This window comes from Rhinoraja longicauda, chromosome 18 (genome assembly GCF_053455715.1).
Source record: "Rhinoraja longicauda isolate Sanriku21f chromosome 18, sRhiLon1.1, whole genome shotgun sequence".
Taxonomy (NCBI): domain Eukaryota; kingdom Metazoa; phylum Chordata; class Chondrichthyes; order Rajiformes; family Arhynchobatidae; genus Rhinoraja; species Rhinoraja longicauda.
In genome coordinates, this window is record NC_135970.1 from 16,092,905 (window position 1) to 16,119,621 (window position 26,717).

General features: G+C 42.9%; 1 protein-coding gene across 1 annotated transcript in view; it reads right to left on the reverse strand.

Moving 5' to 3' along the window:
• The window catches only part of LOC144602075 (kielin/chordin-like protein), a 193,886-nt gene that overhangs the window by 113,325 nt on the left and 53,844 nt on the right, over positions 1–26,717 (reverse strand). The window contains exons 5-8 of the mRNA XM_078414768.1: positions 25,916–26,035; positions 8,932–9,084; positions 4,327–4,455; positions 4,021–4,137 (exon numbers count right to left, since the gene is read on the reverse strand). Coding sequence (XP_078270894.1) covers positions 4,021–4,137; positions 4,327–4,455; positions 8,932–9,084; positions 25,916–26,035 — 519 coding nt within the window. The remainder of the gene's footprint in view (positions 1–4,020; positions 4,138–4,326; positions 4,456–8,931; positions 9,085–25,915; positions 26,036–26,717) is intronic.

Consider the following 26,717-nt stretch of genomic DNA (forward strand, 5'->3'; position numbering starts at 1 on the left):
TTTGTTCTTTGACCCATAATTCAAAAAAGCAACTTGTTAAGAACAATATTTGTTTGCAATGTTCCCTAAAAAAATCTGAAATATTAGTATTTGTGGCATGCATAACTTTACCCACTTTGTTCAGATCTTTCCATCATGATATCACTGTAGCCCCTGTTCACATGCACTGCACAGTTCACATTACTATTCAAAGATCAATACAGTGGTCTGTCCAGTGATAGAGTTAAACAATGGTCCAAGAATAGGTAGAGAATTAAGCTATCTATAAATTGAATTTTGACATTGGCCAGTAGCCAGCTGGTAATTGGCCATGTCTTTCCAAACAGAGCCTGCTGGGGAATGCATTTGGCAAGCTGACAGTTCTCTGTCACAACCCATCTACTAGATAAATCTATCTGCAGGCAGCATCAGTCCCACAGCTACTGTTTCAAAGAGACCTGATAGCACATGACAGCAATAAAGAGCTTCCACAATCTTGCCTAAACTAACAAGTCAGACATAATTATCCTAGCAGTCTAACATTTGACCAAGTTAAACATTGGGCGGGGATAAAACAGTTAGTTTGATTGATCAAAAGAGATAACTAATATAATGACAAGGGTAGGTTACATGCTGTACAATCATACACATGTATTCCATGCAGTCTCCATAGGCCTGAATATTCAATGTTGGGAGATCAACGAGACCTTCAGAAAAATATCTTATTTTGTTCCCACAGTCATGACAAAGTAAGGGAAACCTCTGGCTGTTATTTTTAGATTTAGATTTAGAGATACAGCGCAGAAACAGGCCCTTTGGCCCACCGGGTCCGCGCCGACCAGCGATCCCCGCACATTAACACTATCCTACACCCACTAGGAACAATTTTTTTACATTTGCCCAGCCAATTAACCTACAAACCTGTACGTCTTTGGAGTGTGGGAGGAAACCGAAGATCTCGGGGAAAACCCACACAGGTCACGGGGAGAATGTACAAACTCCGTACAGACAGCACCCGTGGTCAGGATCAAACCCGAGTCTCCGGCGCTGCATTCGCTGTAAGGCAGCAACTCTACCGCTGCGCCACCGTGCTGCCCTAGGTTAATGTAACATTTTCAATTCTAGATTATGGAACATTTATAGAAAGCAAGTTCTCAACTCCCAATGCACATAGATGCTCCCTGCAATGTTTTTTATTCACTTCTACTGCTGAAAATGTCCCATGCTGCATGGATGCAAACAGCCCTCCAATGGCTTAACAAGTGGTTAGTCTCGAATATAAAGCTGAACAAGTGCTGACTGGTTACTTGACTGCAGAGGGGCAAATAATCAAGCCCAATCTTGGTCTCTCCTGGGGAAGCTGATTTCCAGTGATTATTGAGAGCAGAGAATTTGCTGGTTGCCTGACAGCTTGTCCAGATGGCAAGTGCAATTGCTTTGCAACAAGAAAATTTCTATGGAAAAAATTAGTTTCTGTCATTTGACCCTCAAAATTACCACTCTGCAAACAGCTGCAATAATGAGTATCTCACACTAATCAAGTTACTGAACTGCATATAAAAGTGCTTGAAAAGGTGAACAAAATTATAAATGCTGCTAATTAGTAAATGGAGTGGTTTGGATTCAGGTTGTAAGACCTATTTGGCCCTAAGGATCGTTCTTCATGAATAGAACTCTTCAATGTCACGAATAGACAGTGAATGTGACAGCGGATAAATGTGTAATGGTGCTGAAGTATAGATGGTCGAGAGCTTTAAGTTCCTTGGCGTAAATATGACCAACGATTTGTTGTCCTGGACCAACTACATTGAAGTTAGGGCGAAGGAAGCACACCAATCCCTCTACCTCCTCAAAAGATTACGGAAGTTAAGCATGTTAGCATTGAATCTTGCCAACTTCTACAGATGCAGCGCAGAAAACATTCTATTGGGATGCATCAACTTGGTTTGGCAACTGCTCTGCGGACGATGACAAGAAATTGCACAGATGTTTTGTGATCCAGTCCAGCACACAAACCAGTCTCCCTTCCCACTGTCTTCATCTACACTTCACACAGTCTTTGGAGAAAGTGGCGAACATAATGAAAGTCCATTTTCACCCCGGAAAATTCTCTCTACTCCCTTCGGGCAGAAGATACAAAAGCTTGTAAGCACATCTCATCAGATGCAGGAATGGCTTCTTCCTCGCTGTTATCAGACAGCTGAACAGTCTTCCCAAAAGCTAGCGTCCAGTCCCAATCTTCCAACCCACCTCATTGCAGACCTTGTATTTTTTTTATCTGTACTTTCTTTGTAACACTATCATGTTGCAACATTATATTCTGCACTCTGGTATTTTTCTCTTTGCCTACCTGTTGTACTTGTTTGCATGGCGAGTTTGTGCTCATGTATAGTATGATTTGATTAGACCAGATAGCACACAAGTAAAGCTTGTCACTGTATCTTGGTACACATGACAATAATAAATAACGTAATACAATACAATGTGAATATTCTGTGTCTAAAATGGTTTCACAATAAACAGTACTATCTGGAAAAGAAAAAAAAAATGGCCTTTGTAATCACATCCTAAACAACCCATGGCTGTAAGCTCAAGGAAAGGAATTGTAAATAGTACCAGTCATGGATAAGATGAAGTCTTTTCAAGGAAACGATTGTCAAATGTACATCATGCTTGCATCAGTGGAACTTATATGAATGCCAATCCCTACCTGTGTAAATAAAATTGCTTATGGATGTACAAATACATCAGGAAAATCTGGGCTAGAACACAAACAATTCAACGCTTTGAGATATAACAAAAGCATTGCAATTAAGTATACTTTCTACTATCTTGGCTGATATTGTTATTCACTTTCACTATGTCGCTGTTCCCCTGCCTGCATCTGCATCTTAACTTGCTAGGCATTTGGGCCTTTTCAGTCTCATTCTCCTGATCTTGTATGATATCAGGGATAGGAAGTCCTATTTGATTTACAACAACATGCACCAGGTGTTTCATTTTGTTGCTAAATCATGTAGAACTTGAAGTGCTTAAGTAAAAAAAAGTTCAATTTTATGACCAAACCGAGAAATGAAAGATTCTGTGAGCAAGTGAGAGTCAACTGAGCGATGAAGTGGAAAGAAATCTTGCACCATAGTGTGAGTTGATGACAACCTTCCACCAATCATCAGCACCTCCTATCCCCTTGAGTACAGTCAAAGGTTTCCTTGCAGGAACATTTGTTTATAGATAATGGGGAAAACAAATCAGGGAACAGTAACTCTTCCAATGAGGCTTCTATTTCAATATTTAGAAAACATATGGGTTGGTGAGGTTTGGTATATCTCAGTATTACAAGGCAGAGCATATGTTCCTGATATAAAGCAGGCCAAAAGCATGAACAATGCCATCCATTGTAATGATGGCAACCTCTTATGTCAATAATAATGTCTTTTGTCTGAAACTGGATAGTGGCACAAGAGAAGGGTTCACTGGCATTGCACATCTTTCAAGCATTTTGGTTCCCAATCTTAGAGAGATTAACGCTACTTGTGGGGAAAAAACATTTGTAGAAACGACTGACATTTGATTTTACAGCATGCATACATCCGCATTCCAGCTGTGCTTGCACACCAAGGACTAGACGTACATACACAAATGTTTTGTGCACAGCATGACTTGTCTATGTTGCACTGATGCATTTGTATGTTCATCTGTGCAATATGTGAGAATCTATATCTTTGTCATGTACAGACAGAGGATTTTGGATCTGCACAGGAGAATCTTGATTGTTGGGATGTGTCCAAGCATGACTGGAATCATGCCGATCATATTCTAGTCTTTCATCAGTGTTTGATAGAATCACAACAGAGGAAATAGAACCAGATCGTTTGCACCCCAATTCTTGCTTCCTCCGTCAACCCTTGTACTCTCCCTTTTTCAAACCTCACCCCAAATCTCCTTTGGAACAAGATATCTTTGTCTGAGGCACAGGTCTGAAGCAAGTAGAACGATTTAAAAAATTTAACAAAGGGAATGATATATATGTTTTTCCCTCACCCACACAGCTGTGCTTGTCAGGGGAAAGCTGCATTCCTGCTCTGCAGTCACACACAAATCCGCCTTCCTTATTCACACACTGCCCTTTGCAAGAGGCTGTGGAACACTCATTTATATCTGAAAGAGACAAAGGTTGACAACGTGCAGAGCGATGGATGAAAGTGATCACAGATTAGATAACTCAGAGCAGACACTTGGATGGTACTTTGGTAGTCTCTTGGTTTATGTAGCTCACTGGGGAAAAAACGGCTGAGAACAAGCTGCCTTACAAAAAGTGTACAGACTAGACCGCAATCAACCTTCTACCTTTGCAACTGATTCCAATGCTGGTTTCAATCATGGTGAAGCCCACAGGACACACACGGGAGATCTCTTCACAGCCACCGTGATTGCAGCTCATATCACAACCATATTCCCCGCACCAAGCTGAAGGCCCTAATTGAAAAGGAAAAAAATTTTAAATAGTATTTTTCATAGCCTTAGTTCATCCCAATGTACATTATGAAGGTAGACACAAAATGCTGGAGTAACTCAGCGGGTCAGGCAGCATCTCAGGAGAGACCCTTCTTCGTCTCAACCCGAAAAGACTGTAGACACGATACCAAGGACAGCAAGTTCTCACAAAAAAAGATTTTAATTAACCATTTGTGATATTACGGCAACCTTAAGACAGCTTTACTGATCTTGCTGATACTGTATTTTTAATTCCGGTGTTATATTATTGACCACTCAAATTCACAGATAGCCATGGTGAAATTCAAAGTCAGATCTTTGAATTATTAGTCCAGGGCTTTGGAATGCCAGCACAATCACAAATGCACTCCACTACCGATAAGTTAAATAGGAGGACTACTGTATTAACTCCCACATCAACAAAATGAAATGCCATTCCTCCCTCAGTCTCAGCTTGCATCAAAAAGATATTTGTGAAACTCATGAATCCTAACAAAGGCCCTGGGGCAAGAGTTAAACATTTGAGGAAGTGATTAATGAAACTGGCCAGTCATTTTAAAGAAAGCAGAATAGTAGCCGGAGAGGACATATAATGGTAATGTATTAAAATAGAACACATAGATAACAATTAAAACTATACCAGCCACTGTAATAAATTAACATAAGAGGCAGGCTGTGGGAGGAGACTGCTGAAAGAAATTTGTTTAACATCTGGTGGATTTGTTCAAGGAGATATTCAACTACAGTATTTGGGTGAAAGTAATGTACATGACTGTTTTAAGCAAAATTCTTGGCATGCAGGTTCATGTGGTGCAGAAAGTAAACATGCTGGTAGAGTAAGCTATTAAGGCAGCAAAATGGTGTGCTGGCCTTTACTGGAAGTAGGTTGGAGCACAGAGCTTCAGTGAAATTATCTGAAAATTGTGCAGCTTTGGTCTCTTTACCTAAGCAAGAGTCTACTTGTCTTTGAATCAATGTAGTGAAGCTTCATTGGAAAGTTTCCTGGTGTTTAAAAAAAAAAGGTATTTCTACAAGGAGAGATTTAGTAGCCACACTGGAGTTGTGATCTCATTGAGATGCACAAGGTTCTGAGAGGATTGACAAATGAGATGCCAAAAAGCTGTTTCCTCTAGCCAGATTGTCTGCAACTGGAGAAAATAATAGATTTTATTTAACAATTTTATTGCATGAGGGGTTGTAAATTGTGGAATTGAGTGCCACAATGGGCTGAGTGCTCAGTCATTGGATATATTTAAAGCTGGAATCAATAGATTCCTGGACACCACAGCAGTCAGAGGGCAGGATCAATGGCTGTTCAAGTGGATTTAAAACCATGATCATGGTAGAGCAGGCTTCAGGGGCCTAAAAGCCTTCTCTTTTTAAAATGTGGTTATTGTGTTAATTGAGGGCAGCACAGTGGCGCAGAGGGCGGCACAGTGGCACAGCGTTAGAGTTGCTGCCTTACAGCGCCAGAGACCTGGGTTCAATCCTGACTATAGGTGCTGTCTGTACGGAGCTTGTACGTCCTCCCTGTGACCGCGTGGGTTTTCTCCAGGTACTCCAGTTTCCTCCCACACTCCAAATAGGTGCAGATTTCTCCAGGTTAATTGGCTTCTGTAAATTGTAAATTGTCCCTGGTGTGTAGGGTAGTACTAGTGTGAGGGGTGATCGCTGGTCAGCGTGGACTCAGCGGACCAAAGGACCTGTTTCCACGCTGCATCTATGAAGTCTTACCCAGGAGATGAATCAATGATAGAAAATACAAACACAAGGAACTACAAATGGTGGTTTACATATTAAAAACACAAAGTGCTGGAATAACTCAGCAGGCCAGGCAGCATCTCTGGAAGTCAGGAGTCTGAATAAGGGTCGAGAACTGACACGTCACTTTTCGATGTCTTCTAGAGATGCTGTCTGACCCCTTGAGTTGAGTTGAGTTACTTCAACATTGGTTTTTTTTAAATAGAAAATGCAAACTGAAGTATACTTTAAAACTGATTTAGTCAAAATAAAGAACAGAGCATTTTCGTTAGGGTCAGAATGGGTGATGGTTGATGGAGTGCTACTATGTTCAAAATGAGAAATGCTACTGTTTACATTAGAAGTACGCTAAAAGCAAGCCTATCTATTCATATTAACAAACGGCAAGTAACAGAGAACAGATGGACTGGATACTGTAAGAAATAAAAGAAAAAGTAGAATGCTCAGTGTGGGAATTTTTAAATAAGAACTCAAAAAGCAGAAATATTCTCCAGATATGGAAGCACTAGTGGAAACAAAGTAAACATTTTGGGCATTAAATTCTTTTTTGACTAGGAAGGGTGTTTTTAATGCCTGAATCATCAGTTGTTCCTCCATTGATGTTGCTTGTTCTGGTGAAGGATTTCAGTTATTCATGTTTTTATTTTCAAATTTTCACTTGCAGCATTGAACATAGAACAGTCAATGCTTCAACAGAAATGGGTGCAGGTTTAATCAATGTAGTTGTGAGTCAGTGGGTTTCCAATGAATATTGGCACCTAACGTATCCCCAGAGCTGGAAATAGAGATATCAAGGAAAGAGTCAGATGCAACGGTGAGAACACGAGAGCAGGGTAGAAATTGAAACAAACATAATTACAGTTTTAAATTCTGTACAAGTGTAAGAAGCAACACAAATATATTCATGAATGTAATGGAAAAAGAGACGAAGAACAAGGACCCAAGCAGGATTGAAACAAGGCAACACCACCAATGAAGAGGCAGCCATACCTTGGACCTGTGTTCATTCCCATAGCTGAAAAAGTGAGAAGAATTAAAGGTAAAATTGATCAATGTAAGAATGAGTTCAGCCAGGCAAAGGAGAGTGGTGGTGGAAAGGGTATGTTAAGGTCTCCATTCAAGGAAGGTCTCTCAGTTAACCCTTGTGAGCGATACAGCACCAGTAGTCATCTATTGTAAACAACTTTCTTGCAAGCAGGAACTGGAAATATCAAAGTGCCAGGGAGTATTATAGACATCAGATGGAATTGGGGAATGAAGGAGGGCTGAAAGTATGGAAACAAAAACAAATCCTGGAAGAACTCAACCAATCAAGCAGCATCTGTAGAAATAATTCTTCCAGCATTTTTAGTTTTGTTTGAGATTTCAGACGTTGCAGTTTTGTTTTCCAAAGAGTCAAGTGAGAAAGAAGAGAGTTTTGTGCAGCAAACACAGATTGAAACCAGGGTCAACTAGGATAGGGATACAAGTGGATTTTTGGGAAGAGATAGAAGAGTGCTGTGCGGGTTGGGAAACAATGAAGCAGTAGGCTATGGAGGGAAGATCTCCTGAGCGAATGCGTTCAGTGAATGTTTGGGAGACAATGCCCTACTATTCAGTATTGGGCACATGGTCCAATGAGATGTGTGAGAAGATGTGAGCTAAGAGGTTAGTTCATCAAACCTCAACAGCGCCACAGTTGTCTACATGTTTGTTGGTAATATCAAGGTGGGTCCTTATTGAGCAAGCTGAGATAAGAATAAGATAGAGTAAGAGCAGTGGAGAAATTAAACTGGTCAATGTTGCATTGACAGTTAGTGATTAATAGATCTACAGCCGATGAAAGACTGGAAAGACAGGTTCAGTTGAATAAAAAATTCTGGAGATAAAAGAGTCCATAGGCTGTGGTAAAGACTTTTGACCAAAGAAATGGGCACAAAGATGAAGATGGTGGAAAAAGAGTTCAAAATCATGTTGGGTTCAGATTTTATTTAGATGACGATATATGGGAATGAAGGTGCAGCCTCTGATGAGAACTGATAGAAAGGGAACATTCAAAGGAATGATAAAAACATGGTCAGGTGTGGATAAGAGATGGGGTCAGCAGAAAGTGAAGGAGGAGGAGAAGGGTCTGGAAGAGCTTTTTAGAATTCAAGAGCTTTTGAAGTTTGTGATCTTATAGGTCTGAAAGGAAGGAAAATTGTTTGTTGAAATATTGAACACACTGAAGGATAACATGGAACTGTGGACAAGGGCAGCTTTTTATTGGAGAAAAAAAAGAACTAAATCCACAACAAAAACAGAAAATATTACAAACACAAGCAGCAGAGCAAGTTTTAAGTTGTCATGAAAGAGGGAAGCGGGAAAATGGTCAAAAGGGAAATTCTGTGATTGGGTGGATGGTTGGAATGATTTAATGACAACAGTGATGTTGGAGTCAGGTGAAAGAGGATGCTAAAGACTGGTGAATATCAAAACTATATTTGGCGAAGAATGAAAGTGAATAAAATCTTAAATAACAGGGAATGCTATTCATGCCAGAGAGAAAGACGTGCTATCCAAAATTGTTGAATCCTAGCTTAAACTCCTTAATTACACTTTCAGCATGCCTCTGAATATCATTTGCTTGAACTCATCTTGCATTTTTTTAAATTGTACCTCTACGATGCAATTTTAGTTGTTAAAGCACATTCCCATTGTTCAAAGGCTGTTACTCACCAGTTAAGCCAAAATATTTGGACGTAATGCAGGTGCGCCCATTGGCTAAGAGTTGATATCCCTGATAACAAAGGCACCTGTAGCTGCCAATGTTGTTCTTACAGATTTGCTGACAAAGGCTTTGTCCTCCATATCGGGAACATTCATCAACATCTAGAAGTAAACACAAGAATGAAAGGCAGTTCGCACAAGTCACAGTCATACACATTTAAATTTAGCTATTGCGACTGGTTAGATCCAAACACCATTGACTTTCTTCAAAAAAATGTAAATTATTATATTTTAATAATGGGAAATCCTCAAAATACTGGCTAGTGTGGCAAAAACTTTTTAAATTATTTTCTCATCTGGGTAATGCAGAATAGAATTGCAGGTTTCTAAGGTTTACATTGCACACTGGTCTCAGGAAATTGAAAGGGAAGGAAAAACATGAACATTTACTCTCTCCTCCAGGAAAGGTTACAAAATGCAATGAGTGGTTCTTTGATTGGTTATTTGTGGCAATCATAGTGTAAAATATGATGTTAAAAAAAAATTACAGGTCCCAACTGATAGAATTTCAATACCCTCATCTCCTGTTGGAAATGCAGTCAGTTAAAGGTGATCCTATATCAATGCTGACTCTTGCTATGAAATGTGTCGATAGGAATTTTTTATCATTGTGGCAGGCTGTGACAGGAAAGATGATGGGAGGAGAGTTTAAGAATTTGCCTCCAGTTCTTAGGGTGTAGACATTGTTCTTTTGATCTTTGTGTTGGTTACCCAGATTCAAGGTGCATGATTGTTATTAATAACTAGTTTATGTCAGTTTTTAAAATGTCAGCAATGTCTACAGAGTTTACTGCTACTTCTAACAGATGTGGAGATGGAACTAACATTTGGAAGAAAAGATTCTATCATACACTTCCATCAATTTGGATATTGAACAACGTCATGCACTGTGGATGCAACAGATTGCAAATTATTTTAACCTGCTTTGTTATGTTCTCTGTGAAAACACATAATTTGTAAGTGACTGAAAATTAAAACTGCTTCACTCTTCACCACAGTTTTCTCATTGGAAGTGTATTTAAATTACATTTTCTGATCTAATGATGTTAAGGGTACACTTGTAGCATGTACTCCACATTGGCTTATTACTATAAATGTCCTTGGGGAGCCTTGCTTGGCAGGAAGATTAATCAGAAATTTGTACAGGTGTTCAAATTTTTTCCTAATCATTTAAATTAATGGCCCCAAAATCTTTTATAAATAACACCATCATTTCTGGTAAGGGTAATTGCCAGTTAGGGTATGTGACACAAGAATGAGGTTGGGGAATCATAATCATTGATTGATAATTATAATCAATAATTATCTCCTTTACATTATTGCTAAACTGGATTTTGCTGTACAAAGTATCTTCCTGAATGATGTGCGAATCATATTATTTTACTCTACTTCATTTGATCCCAGGTCATGCTCTAATTCTCTATACAATCACTTTAAATTGGCTAATGGTATAATAGTAAAGATTAAAAGCTGTAACTTTTATACTATTTCAGTTTATTGAGCCTTGGATTTTCAGTGCAAATTTGCACTTTTCAATGAAAAATAAATCTATATTTCATTGCAAGCAAATCATTTACAAATGGATAGCTTGGTGTTCTGTCTGATGGACTATGTTTCACTTTCCCAAATAAAACACACAAATAGCTGGAGTAACTGAGTGGGTCAGACAGCATGCCTGGAAAACACGGACAGGTGATCCTTCAGGTTGGGACTACCTTTCACTCAGAGTGAAGAAGGGTTCTGACCTGAAAGGTCACCTATCCATGTTTTCCAGGGTTGCTGCCAGACCTGCTGAGTTACTCCAGCACTTTGTGTATTTTTTTGTAAACAAGCATCTGTAGTTCCTTGTTTTCTCACTTTCCCATGTTGCTTTCTGAAGATAAATTTCTTGTCCAGAATCTACAATAGACTGTAAACAAATGGTGTCCATTATTTATTGGACTAGTTCATTTAATTTTTATGAGCTATTTCATGACTACTTGCTGCAAGTACAGAATGGAAATATCTATGGTCACTGTTAGCATTTTGAACAGAACAGTTATGCATCTTGTCAGCCATCAGATTGATGAATTGCTAATAAGTAGCTCATATTCAGACTGGGAAGTAAAAAAATGCAATTAAACATGAGATCAGACACATAAACCAAAATAATCAAAGATTATAATGATAGAAACATTTCATTGATAGAGTAAAACAAATTTTTTTCTTACTGTCTCTGGCAACAATATAAGGCTGATTGAATGACAATCCATATTTCCATTAGTTAATCTCAAGTGCCAGAAAGAAAGTTTGACAATGATGAAGTAGTATCTCATTCTTAAAAAAGGTATCACAAAATGCTGATGTCTGAAGAAGGGTCTCGACCTGAAACGTCACCCATTCCTTCTCTCCAGAGATGCTGCCTGACCCGCAGAGGTACTCCAGCATTTTGTGATACATTAAACAATACTGTTGTTGGCTTTCCTGTTATTTGCAGGCTAATTGGCATTGTACTGTACAAATTTTGTCATCATAAATAAATGGTCAATCTGTTTCCTTTCCTTGATGGATCTATTTTTCAATTATCTTTCCAATTTTTTTTGGTCCGAAAATCTGACATGTTGAAACAATTGTGGTGTTATCGGTTCAATTCCACATTAACAATTTGGCTTAATGTGTGAATGAAGTGTGAATGCTTCAATATTGCACAGTATTTTTTTGTTCTGTGAGTGCATGGTGGCTAGTATTGACTGGTGTAGAAATGACGTATTGAAATATTCAGTAAGAATTCCTTGTGTTACTGAGCACTTGGTACATGCTAGAATTGCATTTGATGACATTCATGCAGACATAAAAGAGGGACAATAACCTGCTGAACAATTAAAGTGATAATTATTCTGTTCATTTTAATTTGAGGAAAATAAATGTACGATTCAATTAAAACGAATCCCGGTATAGATTACTGGTGAAAAGTCAACCGATATATATACAATGCCATATTTTAATTGCATGACATTGGAAGCATTAAGTTCATTTATTAATGTTTTCAGTGGAACACTAAAATGTGGGCAATGTTGCAAACAGACAATAGCTGTTCAAGGGCATCTAGGGCTGTCTTGTAATTCCTGACCAAGTCATTGATACCAGTACACGCTGAGTGAATGGAAACATAGAAGTAATTTTAAAATTTAGTTGAAAACCAATGACAAAGGAGTAATGAGTTGTTAGCAGTTTAATAGCGGACTTATAAAATACTTCAAGCTAATTAAATTCTGTGCATAAAGATACAAAGGCTAGCTGAAATTCTTAAAGGCCGGGAAGAGGTTTCACAGCAAAATAATAGATTGTGATATTTAGTTTAATTGTTTAACAAATTTGAAATGGAACAGCAAAGTCAAAAGTTAGAAGAATGAAAAGATTACAGAATCAACAAAAATATCTTCAAATGTCTCCACTGGGTGTTGAGAAATTCTTAAATGCCCACTGATTGGACTTGAGGCTCGTCTGCACTAAATGGGTGTTGTATATCGTTCGAACACCAAATTGAAAGTCACAAACAACATAAAAATTGGACATATTTTCTTTTAGAAATTGTTGTCATACAAAGTAGGACTGTGCAATTAAATGGGTATCTCTGTGGCTACTAATGGCAATCGAGGATTTGCGAGTTGAGGGCTTACTTGTCAATCACATGAGGGCTAGTGAGCAGGGCAAGGTTAAGGCACAAATGCCAACTTAGGCACGTGGATAAGCCAGCGATGATAGTACCCTATGCCAAAGGTGACAGACATGTTTAAATACAATAAATTCACCAAGAAAACAGTGAGCAATTTATAAAACACATCCATAATATTCCAGATGTTACCCTTTAAATCTTTCAGAACATAATGTACCCACGATTTGAATAAATTTTACGGCTGTAGGTTACGATATTTTGATCCAGTTTTTGAACTTAATTAAAATAAAATTTGGATGCTGATAATGGCATCAAATGCAGGAAATGCAATGGGTTGAAATTTGTGTTGGGGTGAACCCAGCCTAATTCACAATGGGCAGTACTTGCATCAAATGCTCAGATAAATGTAAAAAAGAATATTGGATTTTATGCCTAATTATGCACAAACAACAGTAAAATTGTTCCAATAAAGGCAAAAGAGAATACATATGGAGGAAAGGTAAGATGGATCAGAAAGTCTAATCTGATGTAGAAAGTCTGAAATTTTACTCTGGAGGGAATTTGCTGAGTCTGCCTGGAGTCAAGAAACCTGTTTCCACCATTATACGCTGATAAACTTCACGCTGTGCGCTTACGACTTTACAATATGCATTGGCAGCACTCAAGGACACCTACTGTTGTTGCATAATTGTAAAATTGAAGTTGGATATTTTTTCCAAAGCAGAGCATTCCAGACTACCACTGTGACCAAACTCCATTTCAGTGAAATGGGATAGGTCTTTACCGGGTTAATCATCATGAAGCAAATTCTGGCAGAATTAAAAACTCTCTATCAAGCTATTCAGCCTCAGCAGTCAGTTTTGCTGTTTATTCCCAGAATGACCAGCAGTGTTAGTTCCATGGACCCACCTTCTACTCACATCTCTATACCTTTTCTGTTTCTCTCCAGTCTCCCACGCTGCCTTTAACTCAACCATAAGACCTTTTCCTGCTTGCTTAACCCATCTCAGTAATCTGTTGACTGGCATTGTGAATGGTTTCCTCTCCTCAGATACCATTGCTATCTAGTTCAACACTAAAATAATTCCCTGTCCTTTGGCATTTCAAACATAGCATCCACTTCCTCATTTGATATCATCCATTTTCTTTAAGAATGTGGTGAACACATATTTCTGAGCAACATAGTGCTGTGTTTCTCAGTACTCTCCCTCTCAAATTAATAACATCCAGAGTGGAACCACTTTTTAATCAAACTGCAGCAGATTTTTATCCACTGTTACTATGTGCAGGGAACATGTCTGATCCAAGTTGAAGCATCACGAGATGTCATTTCTCATGCATTGTTCCTTTCGGAGCACTGCCTGAGAAATTAGTGATCGTTGACTGAGAAGTCTTTTTATTCGGCAATACTGACCGTACAAACTTCCTCCTCCCTGTTATTGCCTCTTTGCCTATGACCCTGATCTTGCGCATTCTTCTTCATGTTGCTCTACCATGAGCCATGTCTTCATCCAGTCAGTCTTTACCCAATGATGCAAGTTAGATCAATATTCCATCACTGAATATTTTTATGAACAGATAGACGAGGCAAGGGCAGTATCAGGTGGTCTTAGATTGGTGGAAACATACCAGTGCAACAAATAAAAATGTAAATTGTGAAAATAGGGATACATGAACCAAGTTCACAAATGTGACTAAAATGTAACAACATTCAAGTTTTGTAAAAATCACGCAATGAAGAAATAGTAAGTGTCTAATAGTACTGCTGAGAGTTTGATGGTAAGCTCAAAGGGTTCTCCTAGTAAACATATGTAGGACTGACCTCCAGCAAAAAAAAGATTGTGAGGAAATTTGTGGCAACATAGCCAAGAGACAATGAACAATTATTTTTCGCTAATTCACAGAAAGGGCATAATCTATTGTTTCCTTACACACCGCAGGTAGAAAATAGCAGTCACATAAATAAATCTGTTAATAACAATCATCAAAGAAGTATGCCCTATATCCAAAACCAATTGCTGTAACAAATCAATTTCAAATGCATGACAAAACATAAAAAGGTTAACATTTGAAAATTTGTCACATGTAATATGTCTTACAAAATGAATGAAACTAGTAACATGTGTTATGCTTCAGGAATATTACTTAAGAAAGGTTCAAGTGTTCACACTACATCTTGAGGAGATTAACAGGATTGAATAGAAAGTAAGCACATGTCCCTTTAATTAAAATAAATTGCACCAACATTCAGCCCACTGCACACATCTGTTTACTTCAAAATATCATGGTATGCATGTCGTTTCATGCCTTTATTCAAAAGTTACATCAGCCCTTTGTACATTTTGCATGTTAGAAAGGAAGTAAGAGATAACTACATCAAGATATTTTACAATCTGTAAATGTTCATTGGATTCAGAAGCAAAACATCCTTTAAATGACTTCTAAAGATTCTCTGCTTGGGGAATGAAATGGCCAGCAAGCCCAGCCTCAACAGTACAAACTCTAGCTGAGGATACCAACTAATCCTCAAGGCCTGCAGAGCAAAAGCATACCACAAACACAAAACGTTTTAAAACAGAGCACAGGAATATATATGTAAATAGAAGATTATACCAATTAACTTTAAAAACATATTAAATATTACTCAGTAAATTATGAGTGGGGGCAAGATTCAAGATGGCCATCCTGACAATGTAGATTTTAAATTTAGATTTTTTAGATTTAGATTTAGAGATACAGCGTGGAAACAGACCCTTCGGCCCACCGAGTCCGCGCCGCCCAGCAATCCCCGCACATTAACACTATCCTACACCCACTAGGGACAATTTTTACATATTACCCCTGTACGTCTTTGGAGTGTGGGAGGAAACTGAAGATCTCGGAGAAAACCCACGCAGGTCACGGGGAGAACGTACAAACTCCATACAGACGGCGCCCGTAGTCAGGATCGAACTTGAGTCTCCGGCGCTGCATTCGCTGTAAGGCAGCAACTCCATCGCTGTGCCACCGTGCCGCCAACTCAAATGTACTGGATTCCTTAAATCTGATTACTTCAGTTTCCTCCCAATGTACCCTTTTATTAGTGTAGATCAGTGCGTGTTCCTTTAACATAGTGACCTCACCACTACTAACCACTCCCCATTGTCTCTTGTATAATTGTAGCTTCCCCACCTCCAGCTCGCTCTCTAGTTCCGGTGATGACCACGGACAGCTAGGGCATAACATGTGTGTAGTGAAATTAATAAACAATATCCAGTAAAAGACTCTGTGTGCAAAGGACGTCTCTTTACATGGTGTCAGAGCGGTAGACTTGCGTCTCCTGTTTATCGGGTTTTATTTTTAGCATTTGTTCGTCCCAGTTGTGTCCCATCCTTCCACTTTGCCATGGCTCCCTCGTGTCGTCGTCCGGACACGCTTGTTTTTGATGAGGACATAGTGCACCGCTGGACTGTCTTCCAGCGGGACTACGAGCACTATATAGCGATTGCCCATCCTGATGCAACTGCTGCGATAAAAGCTCACCTGCTCCTCAACCTGGCTGGTCCGGAGGCAATGGAACGCTATGCGTCGTTCGAATTCGTCCCTCCGGAGGACCGCAACGACCCGGTATGTCTCATGGCTAAGTTCACTGCCCTGTGCGATATACCCACCAATAACATTATCGAACGTTTCAACTTTTTCTCGCGGCGTCAGACTCCAGGGGAGCACGTTGACGCCTTCATTGCATCTTTAAGACATATGGCTCGGCGGTGCCGCCTTCAAACGATTACACCCGACGAGATGATCAGGGACGTCCTGGTCAACGGTCTCCTAAACTCTAAGCTGCGGGATGAGCTCCTGATGAAGCCTGACCTGTCGCTAACGGACGCCATACATGCCGCACGCATGGCCTCTGCTGTTGGCTCAGTATCTCGGCCGGCGCCCCAGGACATAAATTTCACCGGCCGCCGGCGATTGAATGACCCGCAGACCAGGGTCACCCCCTCCGCGCCCACTATGGTCACCCCTCGCAGATGCCCAAACTGCAACTTCTCGTCACACAGGTATAACGTTTGCCCAGCGCAGGGCAAAACTTGTAATTCCTGCGGGAGGCAGAACCATTTTTCTGCAGCTTGTCGTTCTCGTGGGAGACCTGTCCCTGCTCCTAGAGGGAGTCTAAACAACCTTGCGACCGATGATAGCGCAACCGGTTCCCGGTACCAACATGAGGAACTCCATGGCTCAGATACGACTTCCTCCCATGGAGACTCTATGCTGTTTTCGCTTTTGGGTGCACCTGCATTGATAACGGATCCATCCGTGCATGTTACAGTCAATGGACACTCCTTCCCTGCCAAGGTCGATACTGGGGCTTTTGCAAATGTTATGTCTGTGGGCCTCTTCGAGCAGATAAGCTCGGGGGAGAGGGTTACTCCTGACAACTCCCGCCTCCATGCCTATGGGGGAGGCGTTCTGATTGCCGTGGGAAAGGCAACGGTTATCTGTACTGTTCTGGAGACCTCTCGGCCCCTCACGTTCCTCCTGCTAGCATCTGACAACGTCACCCTGCTGGGCGCCCGTGCATGCCAGGACTTTGGTTTGGTCTCATTCCACCGCGACATCCACCTGGTGCAGGCCCCCATGGACCCCCTGATCGAGTACCCTGACCGATTTGATGACGTCCTGGGGAAGCTGCCCTGTGCCTACAAGATCGTTGTGGACCCGGGGGTCGACCCAGTGGTCAGACCGGCCCACCGTGTGTCTTTTGCCATGAAGGGCCGCGTGGAGTCCACACTACGTGGCATGGTGGACATGGGCATCCTCAAGGAGGTGAGTGCCCCCACCCAGTGGGTCTCCACCATGGTGGTCGCTGCCAAGAAGGACGCGAGCGAGATCAGGATCTGCATCAACCCCAAGGACCTGAACCTGGCTATTAAACGCCCGCACTACCCCATGCGGACGGTGGAGGACGTCGCGGCACAGGTCGGTCCAGCCACAGTTTTCTCGGTCCTGGATGCCAAGAGCTCCTTTTGGCAGATCCCGCTGGATGCACGTTCCTCCTTCCTGACCACCTTCAGCACACCGTTCGGCAGGTTCCGTTTCCTCCGCATGCCTTTTGGGATCAACTCGGCAAGCGAGGTTTTTCAGCGTACGATGGAGCAGCTGTTTGCTGGGTTGCCGTGCGCCATCATTGTGGATGACATCCTGGTGTACGGGAGGGACGTCGCTGAGCATGACCGACACCTCCGCCAAGTCCTGGACAAGGCTCGTGAGATCAATCTCAAGCTTAATCGAAGGAAGTGTCGGTTCCGCGTTGAGGAAGTCACCTACGTCGGCCACGTTTTCACGGCGGGGGGCCTGAAGCCAGACCCCGAGAAGACGGCGGCGATCACCAAAATGCCCGCTCCCACTGACGTGCCCGGCCTGCAGCGCTTCCTGGGCATGGTCAACTACTTGGGTAAGTTCATACCCGACCTCAGCGAACTGAGTGCCCCCCTGAGGGAGCTGACCAAGAAGGACAATGCCTGGGTCTGGCTCCCGCACCACCAATCGGCCTTCGTGGCCCTGAGGTCCAGACTCGCACGGACCCCCACTTTGCAGTTCTTCGACCTGAACAGGCCAATCGTCCTCACCTGCGATGCATCTCGGTTCGGCCTTGGTGCTGCCTGCCTGCAGCTCTACGACGACCGACAGCTGCCCGTCTCCTATGCCTCTCGCACAATGACCCCTGCTGAACAGCGCTACGCCCAGATAGAAAAGGAGCTCCTTGCCGTGGTGTTCGCGTGCTCCAAATTCAGAGACTACGTTCTTGGAAAAACTTTCACCATCGAAACTGACCACCAGCCGCTGGTCTCTATTTTAAACAAGCCCATCCACGCAGCCTCGTCCCGCTTGCAGCGAATGATGCTGCAGCTGCAGCGTTTCACATTCGAAATCGTGTACCGCAAAGGCAAGGAGATGTTCGTGGCAGACACTTTGTCCCGTGCCCCACTACCTTCCACTTCCCGCCATCCGTACGAATCGGCTGACCTGATGGTGTTGAACGTCAACATCGTTCCATCTTGGCAGATGCAGTCACTGGTCACACACACTGCCGCTGATCCGAACCTTCAACAGCTTGAGGGCGTCATCCGCCGTGGCTGGCCTGAACGACGGTCTTCCCTGCCGGCTGGTGCCGTGCCCTACTTCCTGGTTCGGGATGAACTGGTGCTGCACGCGGGCGTGGTGGTGAAGGGTCACAAGGTTGTGGTGCCGGCTGCGCTGCGAGATCACTACTTCCAGACTGCCCACAACGGACACCCAGGGGTGGAGGCCACGTTATCCCAGGCACAAGCACAGTTTTACTGGCCTGGCATGGTCAAGGACATCCGGGACAGGGTCTCCGCCTGCGCTGCCTGCAACAGCCTATTACCTCATCAGCAGCGCCAGCCTCTCCTGCAGCAGCCGGCTCCCGAGTTGCCGTGGATGGCTGTTGCCGCCGATATTTTCGAGTGGCGTGGCAAACACTACCTGGTCCTGGTGGACTCCTACTCCAGCTGGTTCGAGGTGGACCTGCTGCCGTCCCCCACGTCTGCTGCCGTCATCGGGAAGCTTCGCCGCCACTTCTCTACCTTTGGTTCCCCGGCATCCCTCCAGTCCGACAACGGCAGCCAGTTTACCAGCGCGGAGTTTGCTGCTTTCGCCACCCGGTGGAACTTTCGCCACATCACCAGCAGCCCCGAGTACCCGCAAAGCAATGGACTTGCAGAGCGCGCTGTCCGCAGCGCTAAGGAACTGATGGAACGTTGCCGGCTTGACAGTTCGGACTTGTACCTTGCCCTCCTCAACCTCCGCAACATCTCCCGGGACCCCGCGCTCGGTTCCCCTGCCCAGCGCCTCATGTCCCGCACCACTAGACCCCCTATCCCCGTCTCCCAGCAATCCCTGCAACCCACGGCTCGGAGCCCTGCCGCTGTCAGGGAGCGCTTCACTGAAAAGCAGCTCATTCAGAAGCGCTCCTTTGACAAATCGTCCCGTCCCCTTCCACCTCTGTTCGCTGGCCAGGTTGTCCGGATGGAGTCCACCTCCGGTCACCACCGGCTGGCCGTGGTCGTCGGCAATGCTGACTCTCCACGGTCGTACCTGGTCAACTACGAGGGCACCGTGTATCGTCGTACCCGCCAGCACCTGATGCTGGTAAACGAGCCTGCACCGCCTCCCGCGGTCCCGTATTCACCTCCCGTCCAGTCCCCGGTGCCTGATGTGCCTCCTGCTCCGGTACATCCGCAGTCGCCCCAGCCCCCTTCCCCTCCCTCGCCTGCGCGTGTATCGCTTCCCAGTCCTCCTCCTTCCCCTGGTTCCCCAGCCTCTGTACCCGCACCCGTCCAGGCTGTTCCTTCGACCGGAGGGGATGGTGGGTTGCGCACCCGCTCTGGGAGAGTGGTCAGGCCGCCTGTCCGGTACGGTGTGTACGAGTAGTCTGTGTTGTGCTGCATTCTATCTGCTCCCTGCTTGTAGTTTGAGCCTAGCGCATGAGCCGTGGTCACTTTTGTTTCCAAGAGGAAGGATGTAGATCAGTGCGTGTTCCTTTAACATAGTGACCTCACCACTACTAACCACTCCCCATTGTCTCTTGTATAATTGTAGCTTCCCCACCTCCAGCTCGCTCTCTAGTTCCGGTGATGACCACGGACAGCTAGGGCATAACATGTGTGTAGTGAAATTAATAAACAATATCCAGTAAAAGACTCTGTGTGCAAAGGACGTCTCTTTACAATTAGCATCTGCTATTACTGCTCATTAATTAATTAATTAGGGCCAGTTTCTGGACCTGGCACTGACAGGCAGATGACTTGTGCTGACTGTTCAATGCCAGCGATCTGGAGACTCCATGTCACCTGCCAGTGCCACTTAGAACAGCACAGAGGCGCAGCGGTAGAATTGCTGCCTTATATCACCAGGTTCGATCCTGCTACAGGTGCTGTCTGTTTGGAATTTGTACGTTTTCTGCGACTCTGTGGGTTTTCTCCGGGTACTCTGGTTTCTTCCCACACTCCAAAGACTCCAACGGTTTGTAGGTTAATTAGCTTCTGTAAATTGTAAAAATAGTCCCTAGTGTGTAGAATAGTGCTAATGCACGGGGTGATTGCTGGTCGACGTGGACTCGATGGGCCGAAGAGCCTGTTCAAAACTCTTTAGATTCTGGAGTAGTTCCTGAGGACTGGAGGGTAGTTAATGTAACCCCACTTTTTAAAAAGGGAGGGAGAGAGAAAATGGGGAATTATAGACCAGTTAGCCTAACATCGGTAGTGGGGAAAATGCTAGAGTCAGTTATTAAAGATGTGATAGCATCACATTTGGAAAGTGGTGAAATCATCGGACAAAGTCAGCATGGATTTATGAAAGGCAAATTATGTCTGACGAATCTTATAGAATTTTTCGAGGATGTAACTAGTAGAGTGGATAAGGGAGAACCAGTCGATGTGTTATATCTGGACTTCCAGAAGGCCTTCGACAAGGTCCCACATAGGAGATTGGGGTACAAACTTAAAGCACACGGTATTGGGGGTTCAGTGTTGAGGTGGATAGAGAATTGGTTGGCGGACAGGAAGCAAAGAGTAGGAATAAACGGGTCCTTTTCGGAATGGCAGGCAGTGACTAGTGGGGTACCGCAAGGCTCAGTTCTGGGACCCCAGTTATTTTCAATATATATTAATGATTTGGACGAGGGAATTGAATGCAACATCTCTAAGTTTGCGGATGACACGAAGCTGGGTGGCAGTGTTAGCTGCGAGGAGGATGCTAGGAAGCTGCAGAGTGACTTGGATAGATTAGGAGAGTGGGCAAATGCATGGCAGATGCAATATAATGTGGATAAATGTGAGGTTATCCACTTTGGCGGCAAGAACAGGAACGCAGAGTATTACCTGAATGGTGGCCAATTAGGAAAAGGGGAAATGCAAGGTGACCTGGGTGTCATGGTGCACCAGTCATTGAAAGTAGGCATGCAGGTGCAGCAGGCTGTGAAGAAAGCGAATGGTATGTTAGCATTCATAGCAAGAGGATTTGAGTATAGGAGCAGGGAGGTTCTGCTGCAGTTGTACAGGGCCTTGGTGAGACCGCACCTGGAGTATTGTGTACAGTTTTGGTCTCCTAATCTGAGGAAAGACATTCTAGCCTTAGAGGGAGTACAGAGAAGGTTCACCAGATTGATCCCTGGGATGGCAGGACTTTCATATGAAGAAAGACTGGATAGACTAGGCTTATACTCGCTGGAATTTAGAAGACTGAGGGGGGATCTTATTGAAACATATAAAATTCTTAAGGGGTTGGAGAGGCTAGATGCGGGAAGATTGTTCCCGATGTTGGGGAAGTCCAGAACCAGGGGTCACAGCTTAAGGATAAGGGGGAAGTCTTTTAGGACCGAGATGAGAAAACATTTCTTCACACAGAGAGTGGTGAGTCTGTGGAATTCTCTGCCACAGAAGGTAGTTGAGGCCAGTTCATTGGCTATATTTAAGAAGGAGTTAGATGTGGCCCTTGTGGCTAAAGGGATCAGGGGGTATGGAGAGAAGGCAGGTACAGGTTACTGAGCTGGATGATCAGCCATGATCATATTGAATGGCGGTGCAGGCTCGAAGGGCCGAATGGCCTCCTCCTGCACCTATTTTCTATGTTTCTATGTTTCCCACATTATATCTAAAGTCCAAAGTGCCAGCGCACCAGAGATTCCACATCCACTGCTTCCTAGTTTAGTGGTACGCATTCTCCTGGTTTATCATCACTTGTCTGGATTCTCTGATTTTACTGAAGGGTATCAATACTTCCATCTTTACATTGCTGGGCTGATTACACTACACAGGCAGTCACCGAAAATCTAAAATCTCAATCCCAATTAAAATGCTTTAATATACTTGAGACACGAGGAAGAGATACTTAAATAACAACAAAGGAACAGCAATGCACAAACTGCAATGTTGGCATTAACCTACAATGGCACACACCAGCCTTTATCATTTGTTAACAGTAACAATACACCTGATCTGATAGAAGCTATCTCTTGGCTATGATTTATTTTCTTCTGTGGAGAGGTATTGTGTAGTTTAGAAGAACAAGAGGTCATCTTATTGAAACATACAAGATTCTGAGGGTTCGTGACCAGGTAGATGCCGAGAGATGGTTTCCCTTTGTAGGGAAATCTAGAACAGAGGAGGTAGTTTCGGAACAAGGGATCACCTGCTTAATACATAGATAAAGGGAAGTTTCTTATTTCTCTCAGAGGGGCAGAAATTTTTGGAATTCATTTCTGCAGAGAGCAGTGAAAATTGAATCACTGAATTTATTCCTGAGAGACAAACTTTTGATCTTGAGAGTCAAGAATTATGACAAATAAGCAGAACAGTGTAGCTGAGATCAATAGCTGATTACCACTGATTTTATTCTGTGGCCAAGTAGGGACAAAGGGGTATTTGGCCTGGTCCTGCTTTTATTCCTTATTTTGCATGTTCCAATCTGGATGTGGAGTAGAAAACATTCAATATTATCAATACTAAGAAGACAAGGCCTGCTTCATGTGCAAAGGAAGTGATCCAGTGGGGTCTTTCAATTATAGTGCAAATGCTACATTTAGTATAAATCTTCTCTGAAACTCAATCACAAACCTTGACTGCAGCCAAGGTGTCCTCTGGACACCCCATCCAGCAGTAAAAGACCAGCACCACAGCTACAGTAATATACCTGCTTCCACTCCAGCTATGTGCATGAAATTCAAAACCTTTTTACGATCTGATGCAACCCATTTCCATTCATCTTTACACCATCTTTACATTCATCTGTTTTCTCAGGATCACACAATGTGTAACTCATGAATGAGAATAACAACAAAGGCAAAGGAAGGAGTTAGTAGGTGCCAGGAATATTGGAGAATGTCATTTGCCCCTGTTCTTTTCACTGCTGTTTTATACAATGATAGGATTTCTTCAATTAATAGGGAGGATACTTTAACTCTCCACATTTGGTGTGAAAATGGGAGTGATATGTATTGTCGATGTCTTTCTTAGTTCTCATTATATTATTCTATATTTTTAAAGCATCAGAAATTTTCTGTGGATTTTCTACAATGTAACATTATAACAATGAACTCCAGCATTTGAAGAAAGGAGGAGAAAAAAATATATTTTTTTTTAAAGAAATGTCAGTCACTAGTCTGTCTCCTGTGATGGAGATGGCGAGGTCCAGAAACGGGAGGGAGATGTCGGAGATAGTCCAGGTATATTTAAGGGCAGGATCGAAATTGGAAGTGAAGTGTATGAAGTCAGTCTGAAGAAGGGTCTCGACCCGAAACGTCGCCCATTCCTTCTCTCCTGAGATGCTGCCTGACCTGCTGAGTTACTCCAGCATTTTGTGAATAAATACTAGCATTTGAAGATGTTGTCTGGCATGTCTCCCAGACATGCATTGTTTAACAGGTGTCAAATAGATACTTCAGGGTCCAATACAGCAACCAGTATGAATGTATGGTTCATTGGTCATTATATTAGTTTGGACCCTGCCATAGTGCCCAGGGTGCACGCTTGAAACTGAGCTGTAGTAAAACACATAGCACTGCTAGCCACATGGCTTCATCAAACCCCAAACTCTTGACTATCTATCCATCCAGACATTTTAGTAAATGGCTACGTCCATTCATTTTTCAAGAGCTTTCACAAAACCTGCGATCATTTCACCTCTTGACTTGTTCAGTTAAAACCGCGACAATCAAAGAGGTTAGTGGGCATCGCCATTGGTCTCAAACATTTTCTGTAACTTAAAATACCACAGGAAATGTAAAGCCAACAGCTTTATTGTATACTAGACTGAGGTGGACCTGTTGGGTCCAAATCTCACCTGCTGGGGCCTCTCCTGGGGAAACCCTCCCCCAACTGATGATCCTGCGGGCCCGGCAACCCTCTCCAACTGACGAAGTGTCTCCCGGGGCCATGGGCGGGCGAGGGGGGACAGGGGAGAGGGAGCCACTCACCTCGGCCCCATGCCGCCAGCGCTGCAGCCAGAGTGAGCCGTGGACCCAGAGCCTCTCCTGCATCGGTGTAGCACCCTCCCCTCCCCCCTCACCCCCCCCACCCTCCACTCCCTCCCACCCCTACTCCCTACTCCCCTCCCCCACCCCTCCCCCACCCCTCCATCCCCCATGTAGATGATATCTGAGCTTCACACAGTCATTTGTGTGTCCTTAAACATTACAATGGCATGTATGAAATAACAGTAAAATTCAAATGGTTTGTGGCTCTTGCCATGAATGTATATTTTCTGAAACATCTACAGGATATGCAAATGGAAGATGAGCACTGGAAGTGAAGTGACTACTTTGTGCAGCTTTTCTGGAGCAATTTTCTTTGCCATGTACTTGGAGTGCACAGAAGTATGATTTTGCCAAATCAGTCCATATTTCAATTGAAATCCTTACAGAAAAGATTATGAAGTTCAGTATCCCAAGAACAATTTTAAAAAATGCACAGTGACCCACATCTGCCTAGGTCCAATCCACCATTAACAGTCTTCAGTAACTCATCATAGCATTGCATATCTCTCCTTTTACCAGAAACTAGCTTCAGCATCATCATCCATGCCTCAACAAGAGATGGATTGGCATTAACTCTCCGTTGTCCTCTGCAAACAGGCTCTTACATTCCAAACATTTTTCTTTTCCCATGTGTCTTGAATAGGCATTGATAAGAGATGTATTTTCTTAGATATGTTTTATTTGGCTGCGGTGATTTACTCAAGATGATCCCACCAAAAATAATTAGAATGGCTCAGGGTTGTTTCCCAGCATATTTCACATTGAAATGTTCCTATTTCTCTTTGGAGATCTAATCTTTCTGTTCATTCTCACATAAAAATATGAATAAAAGAGCTAAATGAATTTCTCAAAACATTTTATCTAATATGCAAGCATACAAAATTTTAAGTTTTGCATGTGAACTAATTCAATGCAGACCAGGAATTGAACATTTGAAATTTCTGATCTGGGCACCTGCTTGGGTCGCTTACAACGCAACGGTATGAACATTGAATTCTCCCCGAAATGTCACCTATCCATGTTCCCCAGGGATGCTGCTCGACCCGCAGTTACTTCAGCACTTTGTGCTGTCTTTTTATTAGTAAACCAGCATCTGCAGTTCTTGGGTTCTACCTGTAATACTAACTCAATCAATATCAAAAACCATCAAGCTAATCATCTATTGACAGAGGTTATCTGTCTGCCAAACCTTTTTTTTTGTTGGTCATTACCCAGTGTTAAAAGACACAATTTAGACTTACCATAGCAGGTTTTTCCATTCTTCCCCAGAGAGTAACCAACGAAGCAGCTGCAAACAGGCATCCCTCCAATCAGTGCACAGCTTTGGTCACAGTGCATGTTCAAACACGAGGGTGGGTTTCCTATAAAAGTAATTCATAGCCATGACGACTTGTATCCAATAATGGTCACAAAAGAAAGAAAGCGCACCAAGTCTGTATAGTAGAACGCAAAAGGTACTGATGAAGTAGGCACACAAAAGGAAGTGAGAGTAAGAAAGAGAAAAGAGCACGAGGGCATAAAACAAAGACGTGCCATGCCTCTTTCAAATAAGTTTTCAGAAGACCGACTGCTCACTTGGGTGGAAGTCAACCACTGGTGGTGAAATACAAGCAAAGACTTTTAAATACCATTTGAATAGAATTCCATGGGCAACAACACCAAACATTTCAATAAGTGTGTACGCTTACAGACGGTCTCTGTGAGAGAGAATCCAGAGTGGGAAAAACTAAGATCAGGAAATTATTTGAAACCAAATTTTTCTCCCTTATAAGTTCAGCTTTTACTCACTAAGCTCTGGCAGTTTCACAACCACCTGTTTCCAGATGTTTTCTGCTGCTGCAAAGTCACATAGGAACCTAGGCAAGGTTCCTGGCCAGAAGTAATGAGTGGTATGCCAAATTCTACGTTCAGAATATCATTTGCTGTTAGGTAGACTCATTAATTAATAATCATTTTGTAGCTTTTGATCCATAGTTTAGCTAACTCTTTAGTTCTAATTTGTTGTTGTGGCTTTGCTTTGAGCCAAACAACACATGACAGCAA